The sequence below is a fragment of the Myodes glareolus genome, chromosome 10 (genome assembly GCF_982192425.1).
Source record: "Myodes glareolus chromosome 10, mMyoGla1.1, whole genome shotgun sequence".
Lineage (NCBI taxonomy): Eukaryota > Metazoa > Chordata > Mammalia > Rodentia > Cricetidae > Myodes > Myodes glareolus.
Window position 1 is genome coordinate 11,728,797 of NC_142035.1, and position 23,242 is coordinate 11,752,038.

A 23,242-nucleotide genomic window follows, 5' to 3' on the forward strand; every position below is an offset into this window, starting at 1 on the left:
GCCACCCCACGCCCCTTCCCTCCGCGGCCCGCGCCGCCGCCCCGGCCGGCCCCGCGCTCCGTGACTCGCCGTTTCCTGCCGCGCCGCCCCGCAGCTCGCCCGCACGCGCGGCCTCCTCCCTGACGCAGCCGCCCGCGCCCCCCGCGGCCGCGCGTTGCCGCTGCCCAGACTCGGCGGGGCTGCGGGCTGCGCGCCCCTTTCCCCTCCCCCCTCTCCTTCCCCCGAGCCCGCGGCTCCTCGTAGCGGACCGGACCTGCTCTGGGGACCGATGGGAAGTTTGAATTGGCCCTGGAGGAGGTGCTGTGACAGGGGCCTTGGGGAAACGGTGCCAGGTGGAAGGGAGGGGGCGCTAAGAGAAGAGACGGAATGGGTAGCGATTCTCCTCCAAGGCCCGCCCTTTAGAGGGGGGAGACAGCCTGGGGAGCAAACGAGCCTTTCCCGGAACAGAAGGGAGGCTGATGAGAAGGCAAAGGCTGCGTGAGGGTTAAGGGCAGAGGACACTGAGGTCAGATGTCCTGTATGACCTTGGGCCCTCAGCTTCTCTCCTCTGTAAAATGGACACGAACCCCAGCCTCATCGGGTTCTAAGGAATGGAGAGCCATAAGTGCCCCTTTAAAGGTTCTCATCTCCATAGCGGGCGCCCAGTCTTCGAAATAAAGAAATAAAATTTGTTACAGGTAGTTTGTGGGACAGAAGGGAAAAGGTTTAAGGGATGCGACTTGTCTGCCTTAGCGTGGTCTTGGAGTTCTGGAGAAAACTTCACCCCATGGTGAAAAATGAGAAGATGCTGTTGGGGTGGGGCCGATTCTGGATGGTTGGGATGGGTGCCTCTGTGATAGGAGTAGTAAATGCTGCTGTGCCCTGTTGACCTGGCAACTCTGAACTGGCAGAGAAATTTCCAGAGAGACAGTGGAAGGTTCTCTCCTGATTAGTTTTTAAAGCTGGTTTCACTTGATGATTAGATGTTGGTGTTTCGTACTGTCAGCCTCATCTGGGAAGATGGAAGAACCAACATGAGATTGTCCTGACTGACTTGGTGAGCCCACTAGGGATGTATAATTTTTGTGGCTTGTTAGGCTTACTAAGTAAAAGGACAGGAATTCTGGCTGAACAAGAATAGAGAACTAATTAGTGGAATTAATTGAGAAGAGAGCTCATTAGCGAATAGGATATAAGATTCTCGGAAAATGGGTGTGAATTGATGGGTTTAAACCTAGAGGCATCATCCAGTCAGATCCTCTTTTTGTCCTTTTGGGTGTTTATGGTCTGTGTCTATATAGCCCCTGTATCTCCATGGTGATCACTCTTTTGATAAGAAAGGATAGAAGCCAGACTCTCCAACAGAAATTCAACTTACTGACTTCAGATTCCTCAGTGGTCGATTTCAGGTCAGTGGATCCCCTGTGCTGCCACCACACTTAGAATCCCAAATCCTGTGTCACTGCAAGAGGAAACTTGGAATTTCATTAGTAGCTTCTTCGAAGTATGCGAGAGAGCAGATCTATTGTGGATTCAAGTGCATTGGTACAGAATAGGAACAGCAGGGCTGGGGTGTGGTTGGGTGGTAGAGTGGCACCTTGCATTGTGCAAGATCCCCGTTTGATGCCTGGCACCGGAGACGGGCAGAGGGGGTGGGGAGAATCAGTAAAAAGAAGGAGTCTTAGGATCTGTATAACCAGTTACATTTAGCTATTTGGCCGTTTTATTTATCTTGCTTTTTAGAAGAAGATTTTTATTTTGATGTTTGGATGTCTTGCCTGCATGTATGTCTGTGCACCACATGCATGCAATGCTTATGAAGACCAGAAGAGGGCATTGGATCCCTTGGAACTGGAGTTACAGATGGTTATGAGTCCCCATGTTGACACTAGGAACCAAGCCTGGTTCTTCCCCCAAAGCAGCAAGTGTTGTTCTTTGCTGAGCCATCTCACTAGCTCCTTCCATGCCTTCTCTGTTAATGAACTTAGTTTTTCAAATGTCTGGTTTTCAACTGTGCTATGGTAAAGCTTTCTCAAAGGTTGAGGCAGTCTAGAGAATGTAAGGGTTTATGTGTCTTCAGATATAAAAACCTTATTTGAGATGGTTATAAAAATGAACTTAAGATGTGTATTGTAGCACATGCCTTTAATCCCAGCACTTAGGGGGGCTGAAACAAGAGGATCTCAGTGAGTTTGAGCTCAGTCTGGTCTATATAGTGAGGCAATGGTGAGTTCCAGGACATCCAGGACTACATAGACCCTGTCTCAAAAACTTAAAAAGAGCTTAGAGGGTTGGAGAGATAACTTAGTGGTTAAGAGCACTGGTTGCTCCAGAGGCCTTGTGTTCAATTCCCAGCAGGTACATGGTAGCTCACAACCATCTGTAACTCTGATTCTAGGAGATCCATCACCCTCTTCTGACTGCTGAATGTACCAGGTATGCACATGCATGGCCCACAGACATGCGCACATAGACAAAACACCTATACATATACAAAAAAATTATTTTTTCTTATTTTGAGACTGGGTCTTTATGTAGGCCAGGCTGTCCCAGAACTTGCAGAGATCTGCCTGTTTCTATCTCCTGAGTGCTATGATTAAAGGTGACTGTCACTATATCAATCCACATAAAGAACATAAAGTTGAACCAAATGAAATTGTATCTTGTAGGGGATGGAGAGATGGCTCAATGGTTAAGAGCATTGACTGTTCTTCCAGAGGACTGGGGTTCAATTCCCAGCACCCATATGACAGCTCACAGCTGCCTGTAATTCCAGTTCCGAGGGCTCCAGCACCCTTGGCGTCAATGCAAATAAAAATAAATAAATTTAAATAATTGTATCTTGTAGGCTGTATATCAACCGTAGTTCAGTCTAGTATATTTCCAAATGGTGACTGGTCTGTTTTTCTGGTACAGTGGAAAGTGGCAGACCTGACCTTTCTCCCAGATATCCCTCTCCCCCTGCACCTTACTAGTCCTTGCTTTTGACTCCATTTGTAGCCCTTATGACCATGTGCCCTAGGACTAAGAGACATCATTCCTCCCAGAGTATATCACAACTTAGTGAGACCCCGTGTTCCAAAACAAAGTTGAAACTGGACAGATGGCTCAGCAGTTAGAACATTTGCTGCTCTTCCAGAGGACCTGATTTTGACTCCTAGCACCCACCTACATGGGGAGACTCTCAACTGCCTCTAACACTCTTTAAGGGATCTCAAGTCCTCTTCTGGCCTTCTTAGGTACCTTCACACTTATAGCACATTCATACACACACATACACACACACACACACATGCACTCGTGAATACACATTCTACACATAAATAAAAAAATAAACTTTTTAAAAAACACATGGGGCTATAATTCAGCGTTAGAGTTCTCATCCAGTATGTGTGAGGCCCTGGCTTCAATCCCTACTTTTAGGGGCTGAGAATTGAAAAAGAAGAGGAAGGAGAGAAGGTATTTGGGACATAAGGTATCCTTTCTTGAAGCCCTTCTCCACAGCCTGAGGAATGTTTCTTATCACTTTTACCTGCAGTGTTGATATACCCTCTCTTCTGGAGAAAACTTTGATCTTATTTATGACTCTCTGACTAGAGGAATTTCAGAGCTTAGAGGACTTCCAGGCTGACCAGGTCCTTTAAAGGAGAATGGGCTTGAGCTGCTCACAGATGCAGGTATAAAGTACGATCTGATGGTCCCTTCGTTTGGCAAGATGTGCAGGGCTGTTGACCTCCGCCAGTTGTTAAAACAGGAACCCTTGGAGAATGGCGCTGCACGCAGGCGGTCAGGGCTAACAGCACGCTACTGATATTTTACTATTTGAAGTTCTGTTTTGCCATTTCAACCAATTTTTCTCTGCTTCTTTGACAGTTGAAGAAAGGAAATGGGGAATGGTTTTCCTGTTTTGGTCTGCTTAGTCCCAAGGAAAGTTTGGTTTGTGGCGCGTGTTTGAAAGACAAGAAAGAACCAGTTGTTCAGATCCCTCCTGATTTGACCAAATAATTTTGTGGAAGTATTTGGTTTTCCTCGTGTGTATGTGTGTGTGTGTGTGTGTGTGTGTGTGTGTGTGTGTGTGTGAAAGAGAGAGAGAGAGAGAGAGAGAGAGAGAGAGAGAGAATTGAGGGTTCACTGAGTAAAACTCATGACCTGAGTTTGATTCCATGTGGAGGAAGGAGCTCTGACTTTTATAATCTCCCCATGGCATACCATAAATAAAGAAACAAACAAATAAATAAATGTAATAAAAAGTAGGGAGATCAAGACAGGTCAGGGTTTTACTCACTCTAGCTTGGAGACAAACCTTGAACTTTCAATTCTCTTGCCTATACTCTTTCAGTATCTGGGATTGCAGGCCTTTCTTTGTGTTAAAAAAAGATTATACCTTGATAGGCAATGGTGGCACATGGCGTTAGTCCCAGCACTCAGGAGTCAGAGGCAGGCAGATCACTGTGAATTTGAGTCCAGCCTGGTCTACAAATCGAATTCCAGAACAGCCAGAACTACAAGAAAAACCCTGTCTCCCAAAACAAAACAAACAAATTATACCTCAGTCAGGCTAATGAATGATTTAGTATGTGGAATGCTGCTAGTTTGTTGATATTCTAAAAAGATACTGAATTCTAAAAAAAAAAAAAAGAAATGAAGATTATACAGAAAGTACATGTTTTACGTATTCAAATAGATTTTTTTTTTCTAATAAACACTGGAAATAAATGTCCAGATCTCTTTTAGTCTGTTATGGCAGGAAAACCCTTTTGTTGTTACTGTCTTCAAAATGCCTTCTGAATGTCTCCATTACTTAACACTGTGTTTTCTGGAGGAAACACTGTGGGGGTATATGCATTATTCTACTTTAGAAAGTTCAGTACCTTCTCCTGTTAAGACATCTCTCCTCCCCGCCATGTTCCCTTTCCAACTCAGGTTCACAGGTTGTGTTCTGTTGGGACATGGTCTCTTGTAGCGTAGGCTGGTCTCATACTTGATCTGTGGCTAAGGATGAACTGAACTTCTGATCTTTCTTCCTCCAGCTCCCAAATTCTGGACAGATGTCTTTGCATACAGCCCTGTATTTGGAGGTAGGCTGGATTATAGAAGGAACAGTTCACCTGCTGTCAGGGTGTGGGCCATGTCTTTGGTTCTCTCTCTGCAGAGTTCTTGCTTTCTATAAAGAAGGTGTTAGATTTGGAGTGAGCTGGTTGGTCTTTGGTCGTTTGAAAGGTGGATCTGCTTCTGTCTGACTGGTCAGGATCATGACAGCCAGGAGTGGGATGAGCTCTCTTGCCATGTCTTTCTAGAGTTCTTCAGGAGAGTGACAATCCAAAACCACAATGGCCAAGATGCTGCTGACTCACCTGGTCCCCTTGATTTGGCTTTTGTGACTGTTAAAGGGGAGGGATATACCACCATTCAGAGGAAAACAGTAAGGCATGGAGAGCTGCTGAGGTCTGTCAGGGATAGCAGTAGAGGTGACGCTAAGTAGATAAGGGCTAATCAGAAGCCAGCAGGGTAGGCGTGGGCAGAGAGGCCTCCAGTCAGTCAAGAGCTATCAGGGAAGTCACAGTAATTCATCAGGTCCCAGGACTTGCCTTTAACATTTTGTTTTTTGTAGATCACTAAGACAAAAAGTATTTAGAAAATGGCTCAGTAAGTTGGAGTATGCATGCCTGTCTTGTTCCCAGATGTGGTCAGTTCTGACTGCAGCTTCATTTCAAAGATGGTGTATCAGCCAGACTGAGCCATTCCCTTGCCCAGAGTTAAGAATTATAATGTCTCAGACACACATGTCATATGGATGATGGCAAGATCAGTTGCAAGAAACACATAGAAGCTGGGTGGTGGTGGTGTTGCTTTAAGTCACAGTACTCTGGAGGTAGTGGCAGGCCTATGAGTTTGAAGCCAGCCTGGTGTCCAGAGCTGGTTCCAGGACTGTTACACAGAGAAACCCTGTCTCAAAAAACAAAAAAAAGAAACACATAGAAATGGAAGACAGTATGTCCCGAAGGGCCAAGTCAGTCAGTCATCAGCAGACCTAGGTAGAGAGACCTAGGCAGGTAGAGAGACTTCATTCATTTAGTCAGCAGGTCATTTTGTAGCATCCCTCTTGTGCACTTTCATTGTGGGATATCTTAGAAGTGGGGAGGGCAGAGTATTTCTGCCCCTGTGGTCCCTTCTAGGAGAAGGTTTTGTGTTTTATTCTGATAGAGATAGATTCATGCAAGAGAAATTTCAAGATCTTGGGGTCAACCAGAGAGCCTGGTTGAAAGCTGAATGTGATACTGTCACTCATCAGTCTGTGGATGGCGGTTGTGGTGCTGGAGGACCAGGACATGCAGGGGCCCTGGGGCAGGAAATAGTAAGGGACTAGCAGGAGATGAGTAGGACCTGCATGCCCAGCTGTGGAGGCTTTAGTTGAGGTGGCAGCTATACCTCTGTTCCAGTCAGCCCTGACTTTGAGGGCACTTCGTTCTCCCTTCCCCTACCTGTCCATGGAGGAGACTACTTCTCTATGTGCTTGTCATAATTAAATTGGAATGTGGGTATAAAAGGGCTTGGCATAGAGCTGGGCCCAAAGCCTCTTACATTTGTTGCTGTTCCTGACTCAGATGGCCAACTGCTCTAAACTGCACTGGGACTGAGCACCATTCACACTTAGGTGACAACTTGTTGGGTCTTCTCCCCTGTGGACTGTAGAATAAACTCACTTTCTGATATCAGGTTACATGAACTAGACCCTTTTGCCCTTTTCTGTGGTGCTGCGGAGATAGAGCCTAGGCAAGCTCTCTACCAGAGAGCTCCACCCTAGCCCAAGAACTCCTCCCTATTCCCTGGGAAAACTCTGCTGCTGTAAGTTTGGGAAAGGATTTGTGTGTGGTTCCCTGCCTTTTGAGGTGCTGTTGCTTGAGGACATTGGCCTGGCATTCAAGACTTGGAATCTACACTGATGTCTGTCTGATAAAAGAAAAGAATGCCAAGGATGGTCTGTGTGTCCCTGGGATGTTATCTGTCTTGGTTTCATCTTTTGCCCTGGGGTCATCTTTAAATTTTAATATGTAGAGAGGGGTTTTGCTTTTTTCCAGTTCCAGCCCCTCACCTCATCCTACTTTTCAGCAGCAAACAGGGCCTATTGCACTTTCCCTCCAGTCCCAGCTTAGTGGATGTGAAGTGAAAAGAACAGAACCTTGTGATTCATGACTTTGTATATGGTGCCTTTGTGTGAGGAGCGTTCAAATGGGATCCTCCCACGAATTCAGTTTCCCCCAGCATGGGTGGCACTTTAAATAATTCAGAGAGTTGGCCCTTCTCGGATTCCCCACTTTCCCCCTTCTCTTTGTTAGCTTGAGTAAGCAGTTGGTTGCCTTAGGGCATTGTTCCTCTTCGTGACACTGACACAGCCTATGGAAGGAGCCTGGATGCTGTTCCCAGGTGCCTTAGTTAGCTGCATCAGTTAGCAATAGCTCTTTGAGGTAGGGAGTGGCCTAATTACGGAGATGAGCTGTGCAGTGGAGTAGCCACCGTGGAGTGGTCAGAAAGTGATCACAGAATTGGGCTGTAAATTAATCTCTGTATGCTAGTGGGCACAATTCTTTGTCATTTTTAATAAAAAGTCAAAGACATTGTAATAAGTACCAGTGCGCAGAACTGTTTTTTCTCTGTCCAGGTGTTCTGAACACCGTAATTTATAGGCGTTTAAACCTATTGCTTAATTCTGTGTCTAGTAAAGTGGGAACTTGGAAAGATGAGAAAAGAGAAAATGTGTTTTCGTCTCATAGAACTGCTGATTGTGAAGGTTCTGTTTTTTATTTTTTATATTTTTGAGAAAGCGCTATATAGACCAGGCTGGCCTTGAACTGAGAGATCCACTCGACATCTGCCTCCTGAGTGCTGGGATTAATGATGGTGTCACTCTGCTGAGCCTAGAAGATATGCTGAAAAAACTTTTTTTTTTTTTTGTGACAATTCCACATAGCTCAATTTGACCTAAAGTTTGTTGTATTGGGAGAGTATGACCTTGACCTCCCATGCTCCTGCCTGTTCCTCCTCAGCAGGCCTGTGCCACCATGGCCGGTCCAGAACTTTGTGTGTGCTACACAAGCACTGTACCTGTGAACGACAGTAACCACTCCCATTTGTCTGGTTTTTAGATGGGGGTCTCTGTTGTTCAGGCTGGCCTTGAACCCAAGATCCTGTCTCTGCAGGGATTACAGCTATGAGCCAATATATTCAGCTTCATGCAGGAGCTGATTCTCTTAGGCAGTGAGGACAGAGCCTCTGTGGATCATAAACTAGTCATGGAGCACTGGGGACCTCCCTTGAATGGGCATTACTCAGAACTTCTTTCCTCTTTCGGCACCTGATATTCTGCTCAAAAATGACCAATCTCACTAAAGATGACCTCAGTCTCCCTCTGATTACTACTATAAAAGCTATAAAAGCCCACTGGGCAGGGCAGCCGGACAGTATTCCTCCTTTAGAGCCCTTCCCATGCTTGGGAGTTCTTTCTCACGCTTCCTTAATAAAACTGCCATTCATTCTGCTTGCTCCATGTTGCAGTTTCCTTATTCTTGGACATGAGACAACAAACTTGGAAACTGTATCCTAGCTCCCCAAGTTAAGCCCACCAAGAGAAAGACTCCATTTTACGAAAACAGCTGGATCAAGCTGAGAAATTCTACTTTTATGCTTTTATACACAAAGCCTAAAGTGTTTGTGCTTAGTTTATCTTTTGGATCAGTGGACCATTTGTGATGCTCAGAAAATATTATTTTCCTACATAACACTGCTGCCATATTTGTGTTAGCTAAACCTTTATTGTCATTCAGAAGAGTGACAAAATTGTTGATTGTAGGGAGACTGACTTGTTTTGCAAACCTGGGAGTCCCTAATTTTGCACATGTGTAGGGTTCTACCATCCCATTATATGGAAAATTCTGAAATAAAGTATTTGGATGGAAGAATTTTTTAAATTAATTAATTAATTTTTTTGTGATAGCGTTTTTCTGTAACTTTGGAACCTGTCCTAGAATTAGCTCTTGTAGACCAGGCTGACCTCAAACTCATAGAGACCCGCCCGCCTCTGCCTCCCTAGTGCTGGGATTAAAGGCGTGCTCCACCACCACCTGGCTGAATGGAAGAATTTTTAAGGTATTTGTTTATATGTATGTATGTATGTATGTATGTATGTATGTATGTATGTTGTGTGTGATTGAGTGCCCAGGCAGGTCAGGTCAAGCATTCATGAGTCACCTGGTGTGGTTGCTGGGAACCCAACTACAGTCCTCTCACAGGGCAGCAAGTGTTCTTAACTACTGAGCCATCTCTTCAGTTCCTGGATCAGGGTTTTGCTTTTATGTTTTACCTTAGAGGAGTTCTGCATCTTTTTTTTTTTTTTTAAACTTGATTTACTAAAAGTTACTATTTGAGGGAGTCAAATCAGACAGACCAGAAAAGACAGGCTTAACACCCCCCCCGCCCCCTCCAGGGTTTTACTGGGCAGCACACACCTTTAATCCCAGCATTTAGGAGGCAGAGGCAGGTGGATCTCAGTGAGTTCGAGGCCAACCGGGTCTACAAAACAAGTTCCAGGACAGCCAGGGCTACATAGAGAAATCCTGTCTGAGGGGGAAAATAATCCAGGGCCGTGGTGGTTAGCCCAGTGCTGAGCCACATTGCTCATAGCTACAGAATGACTGAACAAGGCACAGTGTACTGCTTATATATTTCTTTTTTACTCAAGACTGGCCTCCAAGTTTTGATGGAGGCTAGCCTTGACCTCCTTATCCTATTGCCTCTACCTCTTGAGTGTGGGGAGGAGACACTACATCTGCCCTGTGTGAATTGTGTGTAAAAGCATTTGGTCTCTAAAATAAATACTCATTTTTCTCTGTATCCTCACAGTAATGATAGGGGCATTTTCTGGGTTGTAATTTTCCTTCATCTGGATTGGCAGCAAACACTGTGTATGCTTCCCTGATTAATGAGGGAAGAAGAAGCACATTAAGTGCCCTTGTGGTAGTGTATGCCTGCAATTCAAGCACTCCCTACAGGAGAGGCAGATGTATCTCTGTGAGATTGAGGCCAGCTTGGTCTACAGAGTGAGTTCTAGGTCAGCTGGTGTTGTCAGCGAGGCCCCAGGTAGCTAATGGTGATCCTTTTTTTTTTTTTCCTTTTGCCCTTTCCCCCCAGGTGTTGTATGATAGTCTTGGGCTACCATGTCTGGTTTCATGCAGTGCTGAAGTTTGAACCCAGGACTTTATGCATGGTGGACAAATACTTACCAAGTGGCTACATCCCCAGCCCCAGGTGTTTTTGTTTTGTTTGTTTGTTTGTTGTTGTTGTTTTTCTAGGCAGGGTCTTTCTGTGTATCCCTGGCTGGCCTGGAACTCGATTTGTAGACCAAAGTGACCTGGAATTCACAGATCTGCCTGCTTCTGCCTTCTGTGTGCTGTAATTAAAACTGTTTGCTGTTGGGCAGTGGTGGTGCACACCTTTAATTCTATCACTCAGGAGGAAGAGGCAGGCAAATCTCCGTGAATTTGAAGCTAGCCTGGTCTACAGAGTGAGTTCCAGCCGGAAGGGTCCAGGCTACGTAGAGAAATGTTGTCTCGAAAGTGAACAAGGCGGGGGGGGGGGGGGGGGGGGGGGGAGGGCAGAGAGAGAGAGAGAGAGAAAGAGGGAATGAATTGTTAGGTGTGGTGGGACACTAGGAAGGCAGAAGCATCAGGAGTTCAAGGTCAAGGGCACATAGTAGGTGTAGAGCCAGCCTGGACTATAAGAAACCTGTCTTCAGAAGAAAAGGCATGTGGTGGAGAGAAATGGTATCTCATTCTGGTTTCAGTCTTCATTTCCCTGTTGGTACTTAACATTTTTTGTGTTGGTTGGCTACTGTGTAATACTTGGAATAATATTAAACCTTTATCAGATGTAATATGTATTTATGTATTAATATATTTACTTTTACTCTGTGGCTTGTCATTGTTATTTTCCTAATAATGTGTTTTGAGGCACAAAAGATAAAATAACTTAGTTTTATTTTCAGTGCTAGGGCTTACGTCTAGAGCCTACCTGTGAATGGTGGCTAACAGCAGTTGATCTCAGCACCCAAAAATGAGGCAGAATTGCTTTAGTTCAAGACCAGCCTGAAGGAGAAAAAAAAAACAAAAAAACAACTGACCGAGTGAAACCCCCCAACTGTTTTCAGTGCTGACACTTCTGCCTTTTGCCTGAGGTCTGAGATTGCTAACGGGTTTTTGAAAGGATGGAGTGAAAGTTTCTTTCTCATGATCTACGTATACTTTTTTTTTTTTTAAATTGAGACACTGCTTCTTTGTGTAGCCCTGACTGTCCTTGAACTCTATAGACCAGGCTGGCCTCGACCTCACAGAGATCCACCTGCCTCTCCCTCTGAAGTGCTGGGATTAAAGGCTTGTGCCACCACCCACCACCTGGCATATTCTTAGTTGTTTTAAGACATGGTTTTATATAGCCCATACTTGCCTCAAACTGGTAGCAGTTCTCCTGCCTCAGTCTCTCTCAGTGCTGGGATTGCAGGCGTGCCCTCTGTGATTGCTGATTTCAGATTATTTTTAAGAGATTCATCTGTTTGTCAAACCTGAAATATTCCATTCAGTATTTTAAGTGTTGGAAGCATCCTGTGACCACTTCCAATGAACAGGTCCAAGCCGTATTGTCCATGTTTCCCTTTTACTGACTATTTTGTTAAGTAGGGCTAAAATATAACTCAACATATTAACATTTTCTGCTTCTAAATACTGTTCTCTATTTATTCATGCAAGACAAGGCTACTACATTTTTATGTGAGACAATACAGTTTCAGGGTTAAACAAACAGTGAGATTTGGAAAATGCAACTCCATTATCTGTCTCCATATGTATTTTCCAAACAAGAAGTTCTTTAATCCTGTGCCACCTCTCTATCCCTAAGATTTTTTTTGTTGTTTATGTGTATATGTGTCTGAGTGTGTATGTAGAGGTCAGAAGAGAAAGTCAGATTTCCCTGGAGCTGGAGTTACCAGCAGTTGTGAAGCCACCCCCACATGGATGTTGGGAACTGAACTTGGGTCCTCTGGAGAAGCAGTGCACACTCTTACCATTGAGCCATCTTCCAGCTACTGAAGTGTGTAAAGAGGGTCCTGGCAGCGCACCCCTATAATCCCAGTACTTGGGAGGCAGAGACAGGAGGACTGAGGGTTCAAGGTCTTTTTAGAGCTACATAGTAAGATCATATCAGTGTGACACTTAGTAGGTGCTCAGAAAACATTTGTCTTGCATCATGAACCTGCTTCCTGTCCGTCCAGCACTTCTCCAGCAGACTGGCTAATGACTGTTTTCATGCAGCAGCTCTGTGCTGCCAGCCCCAGGCCTCTCATTCAACAGGTTCATGGGCCTTGATGTTCTTGGTCACCGCTGTAACCCTGGTTTCCATACTATCAGATCTCAGGAAGAACTTGTTGATAAGTGTTGGGCAGTGAAGGTGGACAGATTTGAGATTCTGAGTGATCCCTATTGCTGGAGTATGTTGACACTCTTACTACTAATAAACCTTCAAGGCAAGAAACTCGGCTAAGAACATTATGGATTTGTAAAAATGCTAATTATGATCTAAAGTATGAATCAGCACAGTTTCAGAGTCATCATGCCCATTGAAGTCAGATGCTTGCTGGCTATATGAGGGACAGATTTGTTGTAGAGCCATATTTTCTACATGGTGTGACAGCCAAGTTCTCCGGCCATGGTTAGTTTTCAAGGCAGTTACTATCCTGCCAGACCACCTGTGGCTACAAAAGTCTCAGGATGGGCTGCTCCTTCTCTTTTGTTATTATGTAATTCCCCTGGGAAGAGGTGTGGATTCCAAGCTGGTGACCAGTTGCAGGTGTGACTGTACTCCCGCATCCCAGAAAGAGAATATTAATGAGCTTCCACCTTAGTTTACCTGGGGGAATAAAAGGTGTTTGAATAATAAACGTAGGTGATCTTCAGACTCCCTTCCGTTATTGCTGTGTGAACTGTGTCTCATCTCCACCCTCACCTCCCTGCGCCTCCACACTGGTTCAGTTAGGGAAAAGTAGTTTTATGTTGGGGCATTGGACCCTGACAGTCTGTGAGCTGTTGACAAGTGGGAGGCTTTCCCCCGACCCCCAATTTAGGACTCAAGATAGGTTTTAACCATGCTTTCAAGTCACAGTAAAGCTCAGAGTATATACAGTGGGGTGCTGTGCGCCATAGGTGTATATACGCTGTGTGAAGGCTGTGGTGCTGTACACCACAAGTGAGTGCAGCATTGCTTTTTTTTTTAATCCTTAGCCTGGAGTCTTTAAGGTAAAATAATCAATAAACATAAGGACACAGTCCGCCCTGACTTAGAATATAAGCTGCTGTGGGTGTCGTTTCTAGTTTTAATTAGAGGAATACTTAACTCCATGATTCCCATGTTTACATGTTTTTGTGCTTTGTCTTTGGGATTCAGACATGCTGCCTGTCATCCCTCTGAGTTTTTTTAGTCAAGGTTCACTATGGTTTAAACTGACCTGGAACTCATGGTAGTCCTCCTGCCTTATTTTCTGGAGTGTTGTGATTACTGATGTACTCGCCATGCCCAGCTCAAAGTTTGCTTCAGGAGGCATTTTTTTTTTCTTAGGATCTGGAATTGTTGGTTCTTTGGAGAGTGAAGAACCAAGCTGTTTATGAAATTACCACCCATGTGAGAAGCCTGTTCCTCATGGGAGCTACTCTCCCATGCTCTGTATGAGGACAAGGTAGGAAGAGCTCCTTTCCATTGCAGCAAGGCCAGGGCACATCCTGGAGTCATCTGCAGGGCTGTTGGATCTTCCACTGTAAGGTTCTGGCCTGGGCTACCAGTCTGAGCCAGTGAGAAGCTGGAAGAGGGAAGAAGTCAGAAGTTGGTTTGGCACTGTTGATTTTGTTTTGCTGTTGACTTGGGAGGCTGGCTTCTTTTCACTCTGGTTTAAAGTATTAAGAATCTTAAGATTTGTAGGAATTAGAATGTTTAGATTTGTTCAGATTTCACTTGGCACTAGGGAAGATTAACTTGAATTTTAAGAGGGACTTTGGGGGTTGGCTTTAGGCTCATGCTAATTTGCTTCCTTAGTAATGACTTTATTATAGAAAGCCTCAGGGCTACAATAAAATAAATAGTATATTGGACTTCCATGATGTGACTAGGGACTTACCATGAAACAAAGTGGAAGGGCTGGCTGAAAGAGCCCCTCCCTGCCCCAGCATAGAATAGAATGCAAGCCAGAGAGGTCTGCTAGTCTGTAACCTGGACCTTTGAAGGTTTGAGTGACTGGCCTTCATTCCTTCAGAGGCCTGTGATCTCAGGTGCCATCCTGTGAAAAACGATGACAGACAGTGGGTAAGCCTGCAGGGACAGCAGGGGGATTGAGAGATCATATGCAGATGTTGAAGTCCAGTACCACTTCAGACAAATGTCTCCTTACTGTCCCTGTGCCCTCACTACTATGCTGGGTAGGTGAGTGGGAAGCTTCCTGTCTATAGATTAGAATCTGTAGTGAATGGTACATGCAGGGCCCAAAGCTTTTTGGTCTCAGTGAAATTCCTACCACTCCCAACCTTCACTCTTGAAATTCAGAATTTCTGCAGGGACCATGTCTTCCCAGGCTGTGGTAAACCTGTGAAGGTGAAGAAGCCTGTGCCCGGGAGGCTCTGCTTTCGAGTATAGCACCTGTGTGTTGCCATGCCCTTGGCCCTTCCTCTGAGAAGCTGTTGCTAATTTCTACTGTGCTTAATTTATACCAGCCTTGGGCAGAGCCAAGTCTGTACTTGCAAGGGAAAAGGCCTGCAGAAGCACCTGCCAGTCTGTCTCTGGCTCTTGTGGTTTGTGTTCAAGATCATTGCCCAATCACCACCAGTTAAACACCACAGATCTAATTTTAGTGTTATTAGCCCTGCTAACTTATTAGTGCTAATTAAAACAGTAAAATAGATGGCACATTCAGAGCTGATGCTTCAGGTATGTGCTGTGTGTTGGAAAGCAGACTTTTCATTGAATTGTTCCGCTTACCAGAAGACTGTTGTGAGCTGTGTCATTAGACATGTACCTTCTGAGGTAAATCATGTTTGAGTAGGTTTTTTGGGAGGGAGAGGTTGAGACAGGGTTTCTCTGTAACTTTGAAGCCTGTCCTAGAACTCGCTCTGTAGACCAGGCTGGCCTTGAACTCACAGAGACCCACCTACCTGTGCCTTCCAAGTACTGGGATTAAAGGTGTGCACCACCGCCCCAGCCTTGACTATGTTGCCATTCTTGTTCTGTTGGAAAAATATTTTTGAACCATTAAGTCAAGAGTGATAAAGGGAAATGACATTAATTTACTTCTGCACACCTCTGTCACCATGTTAATTTCTGTTTTCTTCAGTGAACACAGGCTCTTGAGAAGGCTGAGGTGAAGAACGTAATGACTGAGTCAGGGCTGCACTTCTATAGAGTACTCTTTTAGCTCACTCTCTTTTCTTTCTGTCACTTTTTCCGTTTCCTTTTATTTTGAGATGGTTTGAACTCTGGATTTCCAGGTTCTGCTCTCCAAATGATCTCTTTGCTGTTTGTAGTCTTTTCAAGGATAGTTGTTTCTCTGTTATAACTATAAATACAGTGTCTGGATATAAGATTATTTCTGGTAGGGATTTTTGATATAGAAACCATAAAGAATGTTGTCTTTGTTGGTATATAAAATACTTGACCCTTTGGTCTCAAATATACTTAATTTCATTCCTAAATACTATTGAAAAAGTTAAAGAGAATCTCATATTCCAGCAAATGGTATGACACTCTGTTAATTGAATGTGAAGTTTAACAGTTTAATGGTTGGTTCAGTAAAGCAGAGAACCTGTGTGGGCCTGGTGATTGCTGTGTTCTTTGGTTGATCTGAGCAGGGGCCCTTTTAGGGATTAGGAAGCTGTCTGGGATTGAGTTTCAGCTGCTTGGCTTGTTGTCTGTTGTTTTGAGATGGAACCAAAGGACCAGTGCTCTGTGCTGCCTGTGTTTCCTTTCTCTAGTCCTGCACTGCTGTGGGCACGGTGGCCGGGCTTGTCCCTGGTTCTGTGGCGGCAGGAGTAGAGCTTAGTGTAGGCCTTCAAGGGTGGTGCCTTTCCCATTCTTTTTCAGTCACTCAGGATATCCCCATGCTTCTGAGTTATTGGAGATGACTGACTTGAGGTTAAACAAGATGGTTTCTTTTTCCACCCTTTTAAAGAATATCTGTGTGTACCATGAGAATGCCATTAGTGGAGTGTACTTACCTGTCTATAAAGGTGATTTTATTAATTTATTGTGTAGTTAATTTTGCCATAGCATGATGTAAATAGTCTTAGAATTCATGATACCATGTAAAGTTGTTTAATAAAAAATTATAGCCTTTACAAGGGGCAGAGTAGGCACAAGTTTCACTAATGACATATGTTATAAAGAGAATCCTAGTGCTAGTAAGGTGACTGACTTATGGGGTAAAAATACCTGCCACCATGCCTGGTGACTGCAGTTTAGTCACCAGGACTCAACCAACACGAACCCAAAAAAGTTTGAAACGTGAAATGATTAGGAAACACCATGAATGTAGTTCATGTAAACATCTTCAAGTTTACTCGTAGAAGTGGCATGCAAAGGGAGCTGTGCCTGGTTGTCCTGTGGCCAGAGTTTTCTGAAGCAGCAGGTGGGTATGCTTGAACTGGCATCCCTGCTGTGCGAGTGTGCATGTCGATGAGTCTGTTCAGCTGTTCCCTAGGGATGAAATTGCATTGGGGTACATGGAGTTCTGCTCATATTGTTCCCAGAGATTTCAGTTCTTTTAGAACAAACTTGCATTTCAAAACAAACATTTTAGATGGATCGTAAGACAAAATGTGATATATTTGAGTAGTATGTAAAAATAATTTAAAATATTTATTTTACATGTGTGTATATGTGCTTGTTTGAATTTCTATGCACCACATGCATGCAAAGACCGGAAGAGGGTGTCAGATCCCTGGAACTAGAGTTGAAGATGGTTGTGAGCTGCTCCATGTGAGTTAATAAGTAAGTGCTCCTAACCACTGAGGCACCCCTGCAGCACCGAACAGTTCTGTTATTGACACAAGGTTCTCTCTTCCTGCAGATTCTTCCAGAATGTGCTTTTCAAACAAACAAATAAACAAACAGATACCCAAAAGGAGATTTAACCATAATGATTAAGAAGTTAACAGGAATCTTGACTGACATCTAGTCCTGAGATCCTAAAGGGGATGGGGGAGAGTTCTCAGGATCAAACCCAGTGCTTCTTGCTTGCTAGGCAAATGCTCTACCACTGACCTGTACCACCAGACCACTCTACCTCAACACTGTCCCTTTGCTATCACAGGATCTGGATCACAGTCATTGTCTTTATTGCTCTGTTTTTTTGGCCCCCTGGAAAAGTTCCTCAGTTCTCAGTTTTCAGGACTGTGACACTGTTGATCTTGAATGACAGACCTCTGCTCCGTACAGCTCTCTCACACCGAGTTTGTCTGAGATTTCTCATAGTAGATTCGATCTGTGTCTTTGGTAGTAAGATTTCGTGTGTGATGGCCTGTCTTGATGCACCCTGTGTGATGATGTAGAGCTCTAGTCTGTTCCTTTGTTAAGGAGGCTCATGTGGTCACAGCCTGCTGCGTGATCCTTTCCTTGTTTCAATTTAGTCAAGACTCTGGTGCTCTCTGTCATGTTTACTACCAATGTGAACTTAGGGTTCTATCTTATGTCTGTCTGCCTATTTATCCAAGGGGCAGCAGATGGAACCCAGGACCTTGTGCCTGCTAGGGCAAGTGGCCTACCACTGAGCTGTATCCCCAGCCTTTGTTATTATTTTTTATATTACATTTATTTATTACGTGTGGGCTTGCATGTGGCAGTCAGAAGACAGCTTGTGGGAGTCATTTTTTTCTACCATGTGAATTTTAGGAATCAGGCGTGAGCTGCTGAGTCATCTTGGTGAATGTAATGTTTATGTGCATGCATGTGTATATATCATGCATGTGTGCATGCACATATATATGTTTATATATATGTACATGCATGCATGCACATGTGTGCGCACACACAGAGACACATGACCCTGCCAATTTTAATCTGTTATTTAGTTATTTGCATGCTCCACTGTGTTGATTGGGTTCATGACACCATTTTCACCTTGACATCCATCTGTTCCCATCCTTCCTGAACACTTTTCTTTCTGAATGACAGAGTGTTCCATGAACATTTTGTGTTTCCTGCCCAGATGGGAGCCAGCTATTTCTCCACGGAACTTAATCTTCCTAGTCGGGCATGGGTTTGGGGAAAGAATTTCTTGTTGCTGGTGTGTACCTTGCTCTGGGGGAGCTGGTTCCTAGGTTTTGTCATTTAACCCATCTTGTTTGTCCACAGGCTGCATTGTGACCTCTCTCTATGTTCCCTGGTCAGTCTCCCTCCCATGTCTGCTTGGCAGATGCAGGTGCCTTAAACCTAGTAGCCCAGACTCTCAGAGCTTAAGAGAATTTTCCTCATCAGAATCCCCTGGTTTGTGTTGGGTAGAGCTGCCACAGAACCCCATAGATCTGTCCCTAGCAGAAATCTGAGGTCTCCATTGATGAGACTGAACCGGATATTAACCCAGTATAGTCCTTTCGTCACTGGGTTGAGCCTTTTGATTTAGAAAGTTGTAGTGGAAAAAAAAAAGCGGATGCTGCAGTTTGTGGGAGCTCTGGCTCTGGTTTGCTGTGCCCTCTAATAAGCCCTAGCTGCACTAGGGGCCCCTCTAGGTCCAATGCTACCCATCCAAGCCCATTTCCTGTGCCTAGAAAGGGGCTTTGAAGTAAGGAGCAGAACTTCCTAACTTCTCTGAAAACAGCTAAAAATGAGTCTTACAGCACACTCCCCTGGCTTACTGTATAAGAGCCCTGATAACTGGAGGGCCCACATGGTGTCTCCAGCTCCATTCTGTCATTGCCTTATAACCACCATGTGGTTATGAGGTATTTTCCAGGGGAAGGGTTGATTACTTTTGTGCCCTCGTCCCTTTCAGGAATTCCCCTTTTGGCAGTCCATGGTGAGGTGGCTGTCTAGGGGTTGAGGCTCCTCCTATGTAGATAGAGTGGTGTCTTCATGCAAAGCCTCTGCCTGCACTGCCTCATCCTGAACTTGCTACCTGTTTGCAATACCCTCTAACTGTAAGCCCCTACCTCATGCCACAGGAGCTTAGGTGTGGTACCACCAGCCACCCAGGCATTTGCTTATATGTGTGCTGGGCCTGTCAAACACTAAGCAGCTAAGCAGCTCCCCTCAGAACTGTACCTCAAGCCAGGCTTTTTTTTTTTTTTGAGATAGGGTTTTTCTGTGTAGCCTTGGCTGTTCTGAAACTCGCTCTGTAGACCAGACTAGCCTTGAATTTAGAGATCAACCTGCCTCTGCCTCTGAAGTACTGGGATTAAAGATGTGCACCACCACCACCACCAGGCTTCAAAGCCAGGCTTTCAAGTGAGAAAAGGAAGCCAGTCATTTTATGATGTCTAATCCAATCATGAGAATAATAGGGCCATTCTCATTCAGCTCCCAGACTCCTAAATGACTGAGGTATAAAAAGTGGTCTAGCCTCACAGTTTATAGGCTGTAGGACACTTAGGAAGACAATGAGAAACCCACTCATCCCTGCCCTGACCTGAGAATCAGCCACCCTTTATGTTCCTGTTGTAGTTTACATTTGACTGGCTTTATGGCTTTGGGCAAATTTGAATCTCTGCTGTTGTCTCATGAGGAGAGGTAATAGTTTCTACCAACAGTGAAATGTTTGGTGAGGTCCTCAGTGGTGTTTCCAGTAAGTGCCACTGCCACTTAGATTCTGCCTAGTGCGCAGTTATGTTTTTAGACACTATTTCTGGTGAATTCATATACAGAGAGTAAGCCAGTGGATCTGAAGTCATGATGATCTGAAGTGGATAGCTCGTTCAAGAGTACTGGGCCCACCTTGTATATTTTTGGGAAAACAGGGAAGTGAAATGTTGGAGATAATTCATAGGTTTACCCATCTTCCCAATCAGTGCTCCATAGAAAGCTTATAGTGCTTTCTATAACAGTGTAGTCATAGAATAGAAACAGGACATACCTATTAATTACAGAATTTGGGCTTCAGTGAGTAAGTATAAGAAAGCTTGGCAGGTGAGAATACTGAGGACAAAGTAAAACTGTAGGGTACAGCTTTAAACAGGCTAGCCACTGTACAGCTCGTGGACAGGTGTGGTGCCTAGGAGTTTGTGTTGGGAGAGCCTGGTTATACAAAGGTAAATTGGGGAGGAAGGACATGAACATACCTGTAAGGTGATGGTACTAAAATCATTCACACAGGGGTTATTTCAGGTCAACTAGTGACTGCAGCTTCTCCCTCCCTTCAGTAGCCATTAGTTATTTTGGATTAAAAAACAATATTTTCGAGGCTAACATGATGACTTAAAGATACTTGCCAACAATCCTGACAGTCTGAGTTTGGTCCTGGGACCCAACCATATTAATACATAGAAAATGACTCCCAAAAGTTGTCCTTTGATCTTCACACATTCACTATGATATGCATGTTCCCCCAACACGTACGACAAATAAAGATAATTTTTTAAATAAAAAACAGTGTATTTGCTATAAAATTTTGGCAGCAAAGCAAAGCTTAAACAAAACCCAGCCTGAATTCTGACCCTGAGATAACACACATTAACATTTTGGTGCTCTTTTTGGCCTTTTATTTTGATATGCAATTTTCAAAAAAGATTTATTTTTACTTAAAATTGTGTGTTGGGGGAAGGTTATACACGTGTGTGGTGCCTGAGGATGCCAGAGAGGGCATCAGGTCTCCTGGAGCACTTGCAGGTGTTTGTGAGCTGCTTGTGGGTGCTCCAGTCCTCTGCAAGAGCAGTACTTGCTCTTAGCCATCTCTTTAGCCCGTCATGAATAGTTCTTCCAAACCTTAGTTGTTACATTATATACACAGTTCTGTGTATGCAGTGGAAGTGTGGAAGTGTAGCTGGGGGCAGAGATTGCCAGACTGGTAGTGCTCTAAGCAAATGGGGATGATGCCATGAAGAGCAGCTCTGTGGTACGCTTATACTTGTGAAGGATTGTCGTGAAATAGAATATCTGTTTAACTGTGCAATTATGTGTTGCATTTGTTTGTAGTTACAGAATAATTGTTTAACTATGTAAAGATGTGTTGCTGTTTTACTTTGCCTTCCTAAGGCACCTGATTGGTCTAATTAAAAGCTGAACTGCTGAGCTGGGTGGTGGTGGCGCACACCTTTAATCCCAGCACTTGGGAGGCAAAGGCAGGCGGATCTCTGTGAGTTCTAGGCCAGCATGGTCTACAAGAGCTAGTTCCAGGACAGGCTCCAAAAGCTACAGAGAAACCCTGTCTCGAAAAATCAAAAAAAAAGAGGCTGAACTGCTAATGGGACTGGCTGGCAGAGAGAAAAGAGGAGCCAGCCAGCCAGCCAGCGGGGGCGATGGGGGGACACACCCAGCCAGCCAGTGGGGGGGATGGGGGGGGACACACCCAGCAGCCAGTGAACAACCCGGGTCTAGTCAGGTAGCAGCCAGCCAGCCAACTAGACATGAAGAAAGCATGAAAATAGAATGGATAGTATATAGATGAGGCAAATGAGCCTCAGTTCAACACATAGATGTATAGAAATGGGTTAATTTTAAGTTTTTAAAAGCTAGCTAGAAACAAGCCTAAGCTAAGGCCAAGCATTCACAATTAATAATGTCCCCGTTGTTATGATTGGGTGCTGGTGGTCCAAGAAAGCATACTACAGGAATAACAGCATTTCTTTTTAGGTTTTTAATTAATTCATTAATTAATTTACTTATGGAGACAGTTTCTCCCTGAGCCCTGACTGTCCTGGAACTCCTGTAGACCAGGCTGGCTTCAAACTCAGAGATCCTCCTGCTTCTGCCTCCTGAGTGCTGAGATTAAAGGCATGCACTCTTTTTTAGGTTTTGGTTGTAAGATTTATTTTGTTTTCTAGGTATGTGTATGTATTTCTCTGTGTGCTGGTACCCATGGAGACTAGTGGCGTCTGGTCTCCATGGAGCTGGAGTTTCAGGTGGTTATAAGATGCCCAGTGCTGGTGCTGGCAATCAAACTTTGGCTTATTGCAAGAACAGTAAGTACTCTTAATCACTGAGCCATTCCTCCAGCCCCTGTAGCTACTGTTTTGTTTTGTTTTATAACACGATTCCACTTTTAGCTTAGATGGCCTAGAATTCATTATGCAGCCCAGGTTGGCCACAAACTAATGGTCATCCTGTCTGTTCTTCAGTTGATGGGATTAAGATGTGCATCACAAGTTCCAGTATGGCTCCTCAACACATGTATACAGTGTATGACTGGCATATAATTGGCCCACCTGTTGCCTCCATCAGCTATTAATTTATGTTGGAAACATTAAGAATCATCTGTATTCTGAGATAGTTAACTGTTGTCTGCCATTATTACACCCATGGTTACAATACCATGTATGTGTGTAATTTTCCAGAGCTGTAGTTAAGCTTTTGTCCCATATTGGCTGTGCTGCTACCAAGTTATTGTTCTTTCCGGCTTGTCAACCATCCTGTTCAGCTCTCCATTTTGCATCTGGAGACCAGGATCCCATAGAGGTCAACTTCAGCTTCTCCATGTGACAGCATGGTAATGTCTCCTTTCTGTGACCATTGTTTTTATCGGAATGATTCATGTTTCCTATCTATAGATTGTCTCAGGAATGAAAAACATAATAAATTGCCCAGTATTCAAGGAATTCCTGCCAGATAGCAAATCCTACATATCCTTTCCAGCTTATATCTGCCATATGTTACGTAAGAGTCCAAGTCCACAGGCCCAGTCTGCAGATTTATGTTAAATGAACTGATTGCAGTGACCATCACAGCAGAGACAGTGTTCCATTCTCTCCACCCAAGGACTCCATTTGGTAATTTAGAGAAAACTAGAGTCTTTCAACCTTGCTGCTTATTGGTTCCAGTGTTAGTAGTTAGTGCCTTCAAGATTGTAGGCTTGCAGGTAGAGTGGAAGGTGTTTGGACCTGGTAAAGGCCGTGGCCATGTTAGTTTCAGGACTTTGAGGGTGCAGAGTGGGAGCTGAGTAAGGAATTCCATTCGTCTCACAAACCGAGTCACAAGGGTTATTTCCCTGATGGCACACTGATGACCAAGGAGCACAAATCCTCCAGACTGTAAAGCACTC

The 23,242-nt window shown here is 44.4% G+C and overlaps 1 protein-coding gene across 2 annotated transcripts in view; it reads left to right on the plus strand.

The window, feature by feature from the left end:
- B4galt5 (beta-1,4-galactosyltransferase 5) overlaps window positions 1–23,242 on the plus strand; it is a 56,565-nt gene that overhangs the window by 194 nt on the left and 33,129 nt on the right. Inside the window, exon 1 of one of the 2 annotated variants that reach the window (XM_048441127.3) lies at window positions 22,029–22,166. The exons of the other annotated variant lie outside the window; for it this stretch is intronic. Coding sequence (XP_048297084.2) covers window positions 22,031–22,166 — 136 coding nt within the window. The 5' untranslated portion in view covers window positions 22,029–22,030. Of the gene's footprint in view, window positions 1–22,028; window positions 22,167–23,242 lie in introns of those variants that run through there. 2 annotated transcript variants of the gene reach the window in all.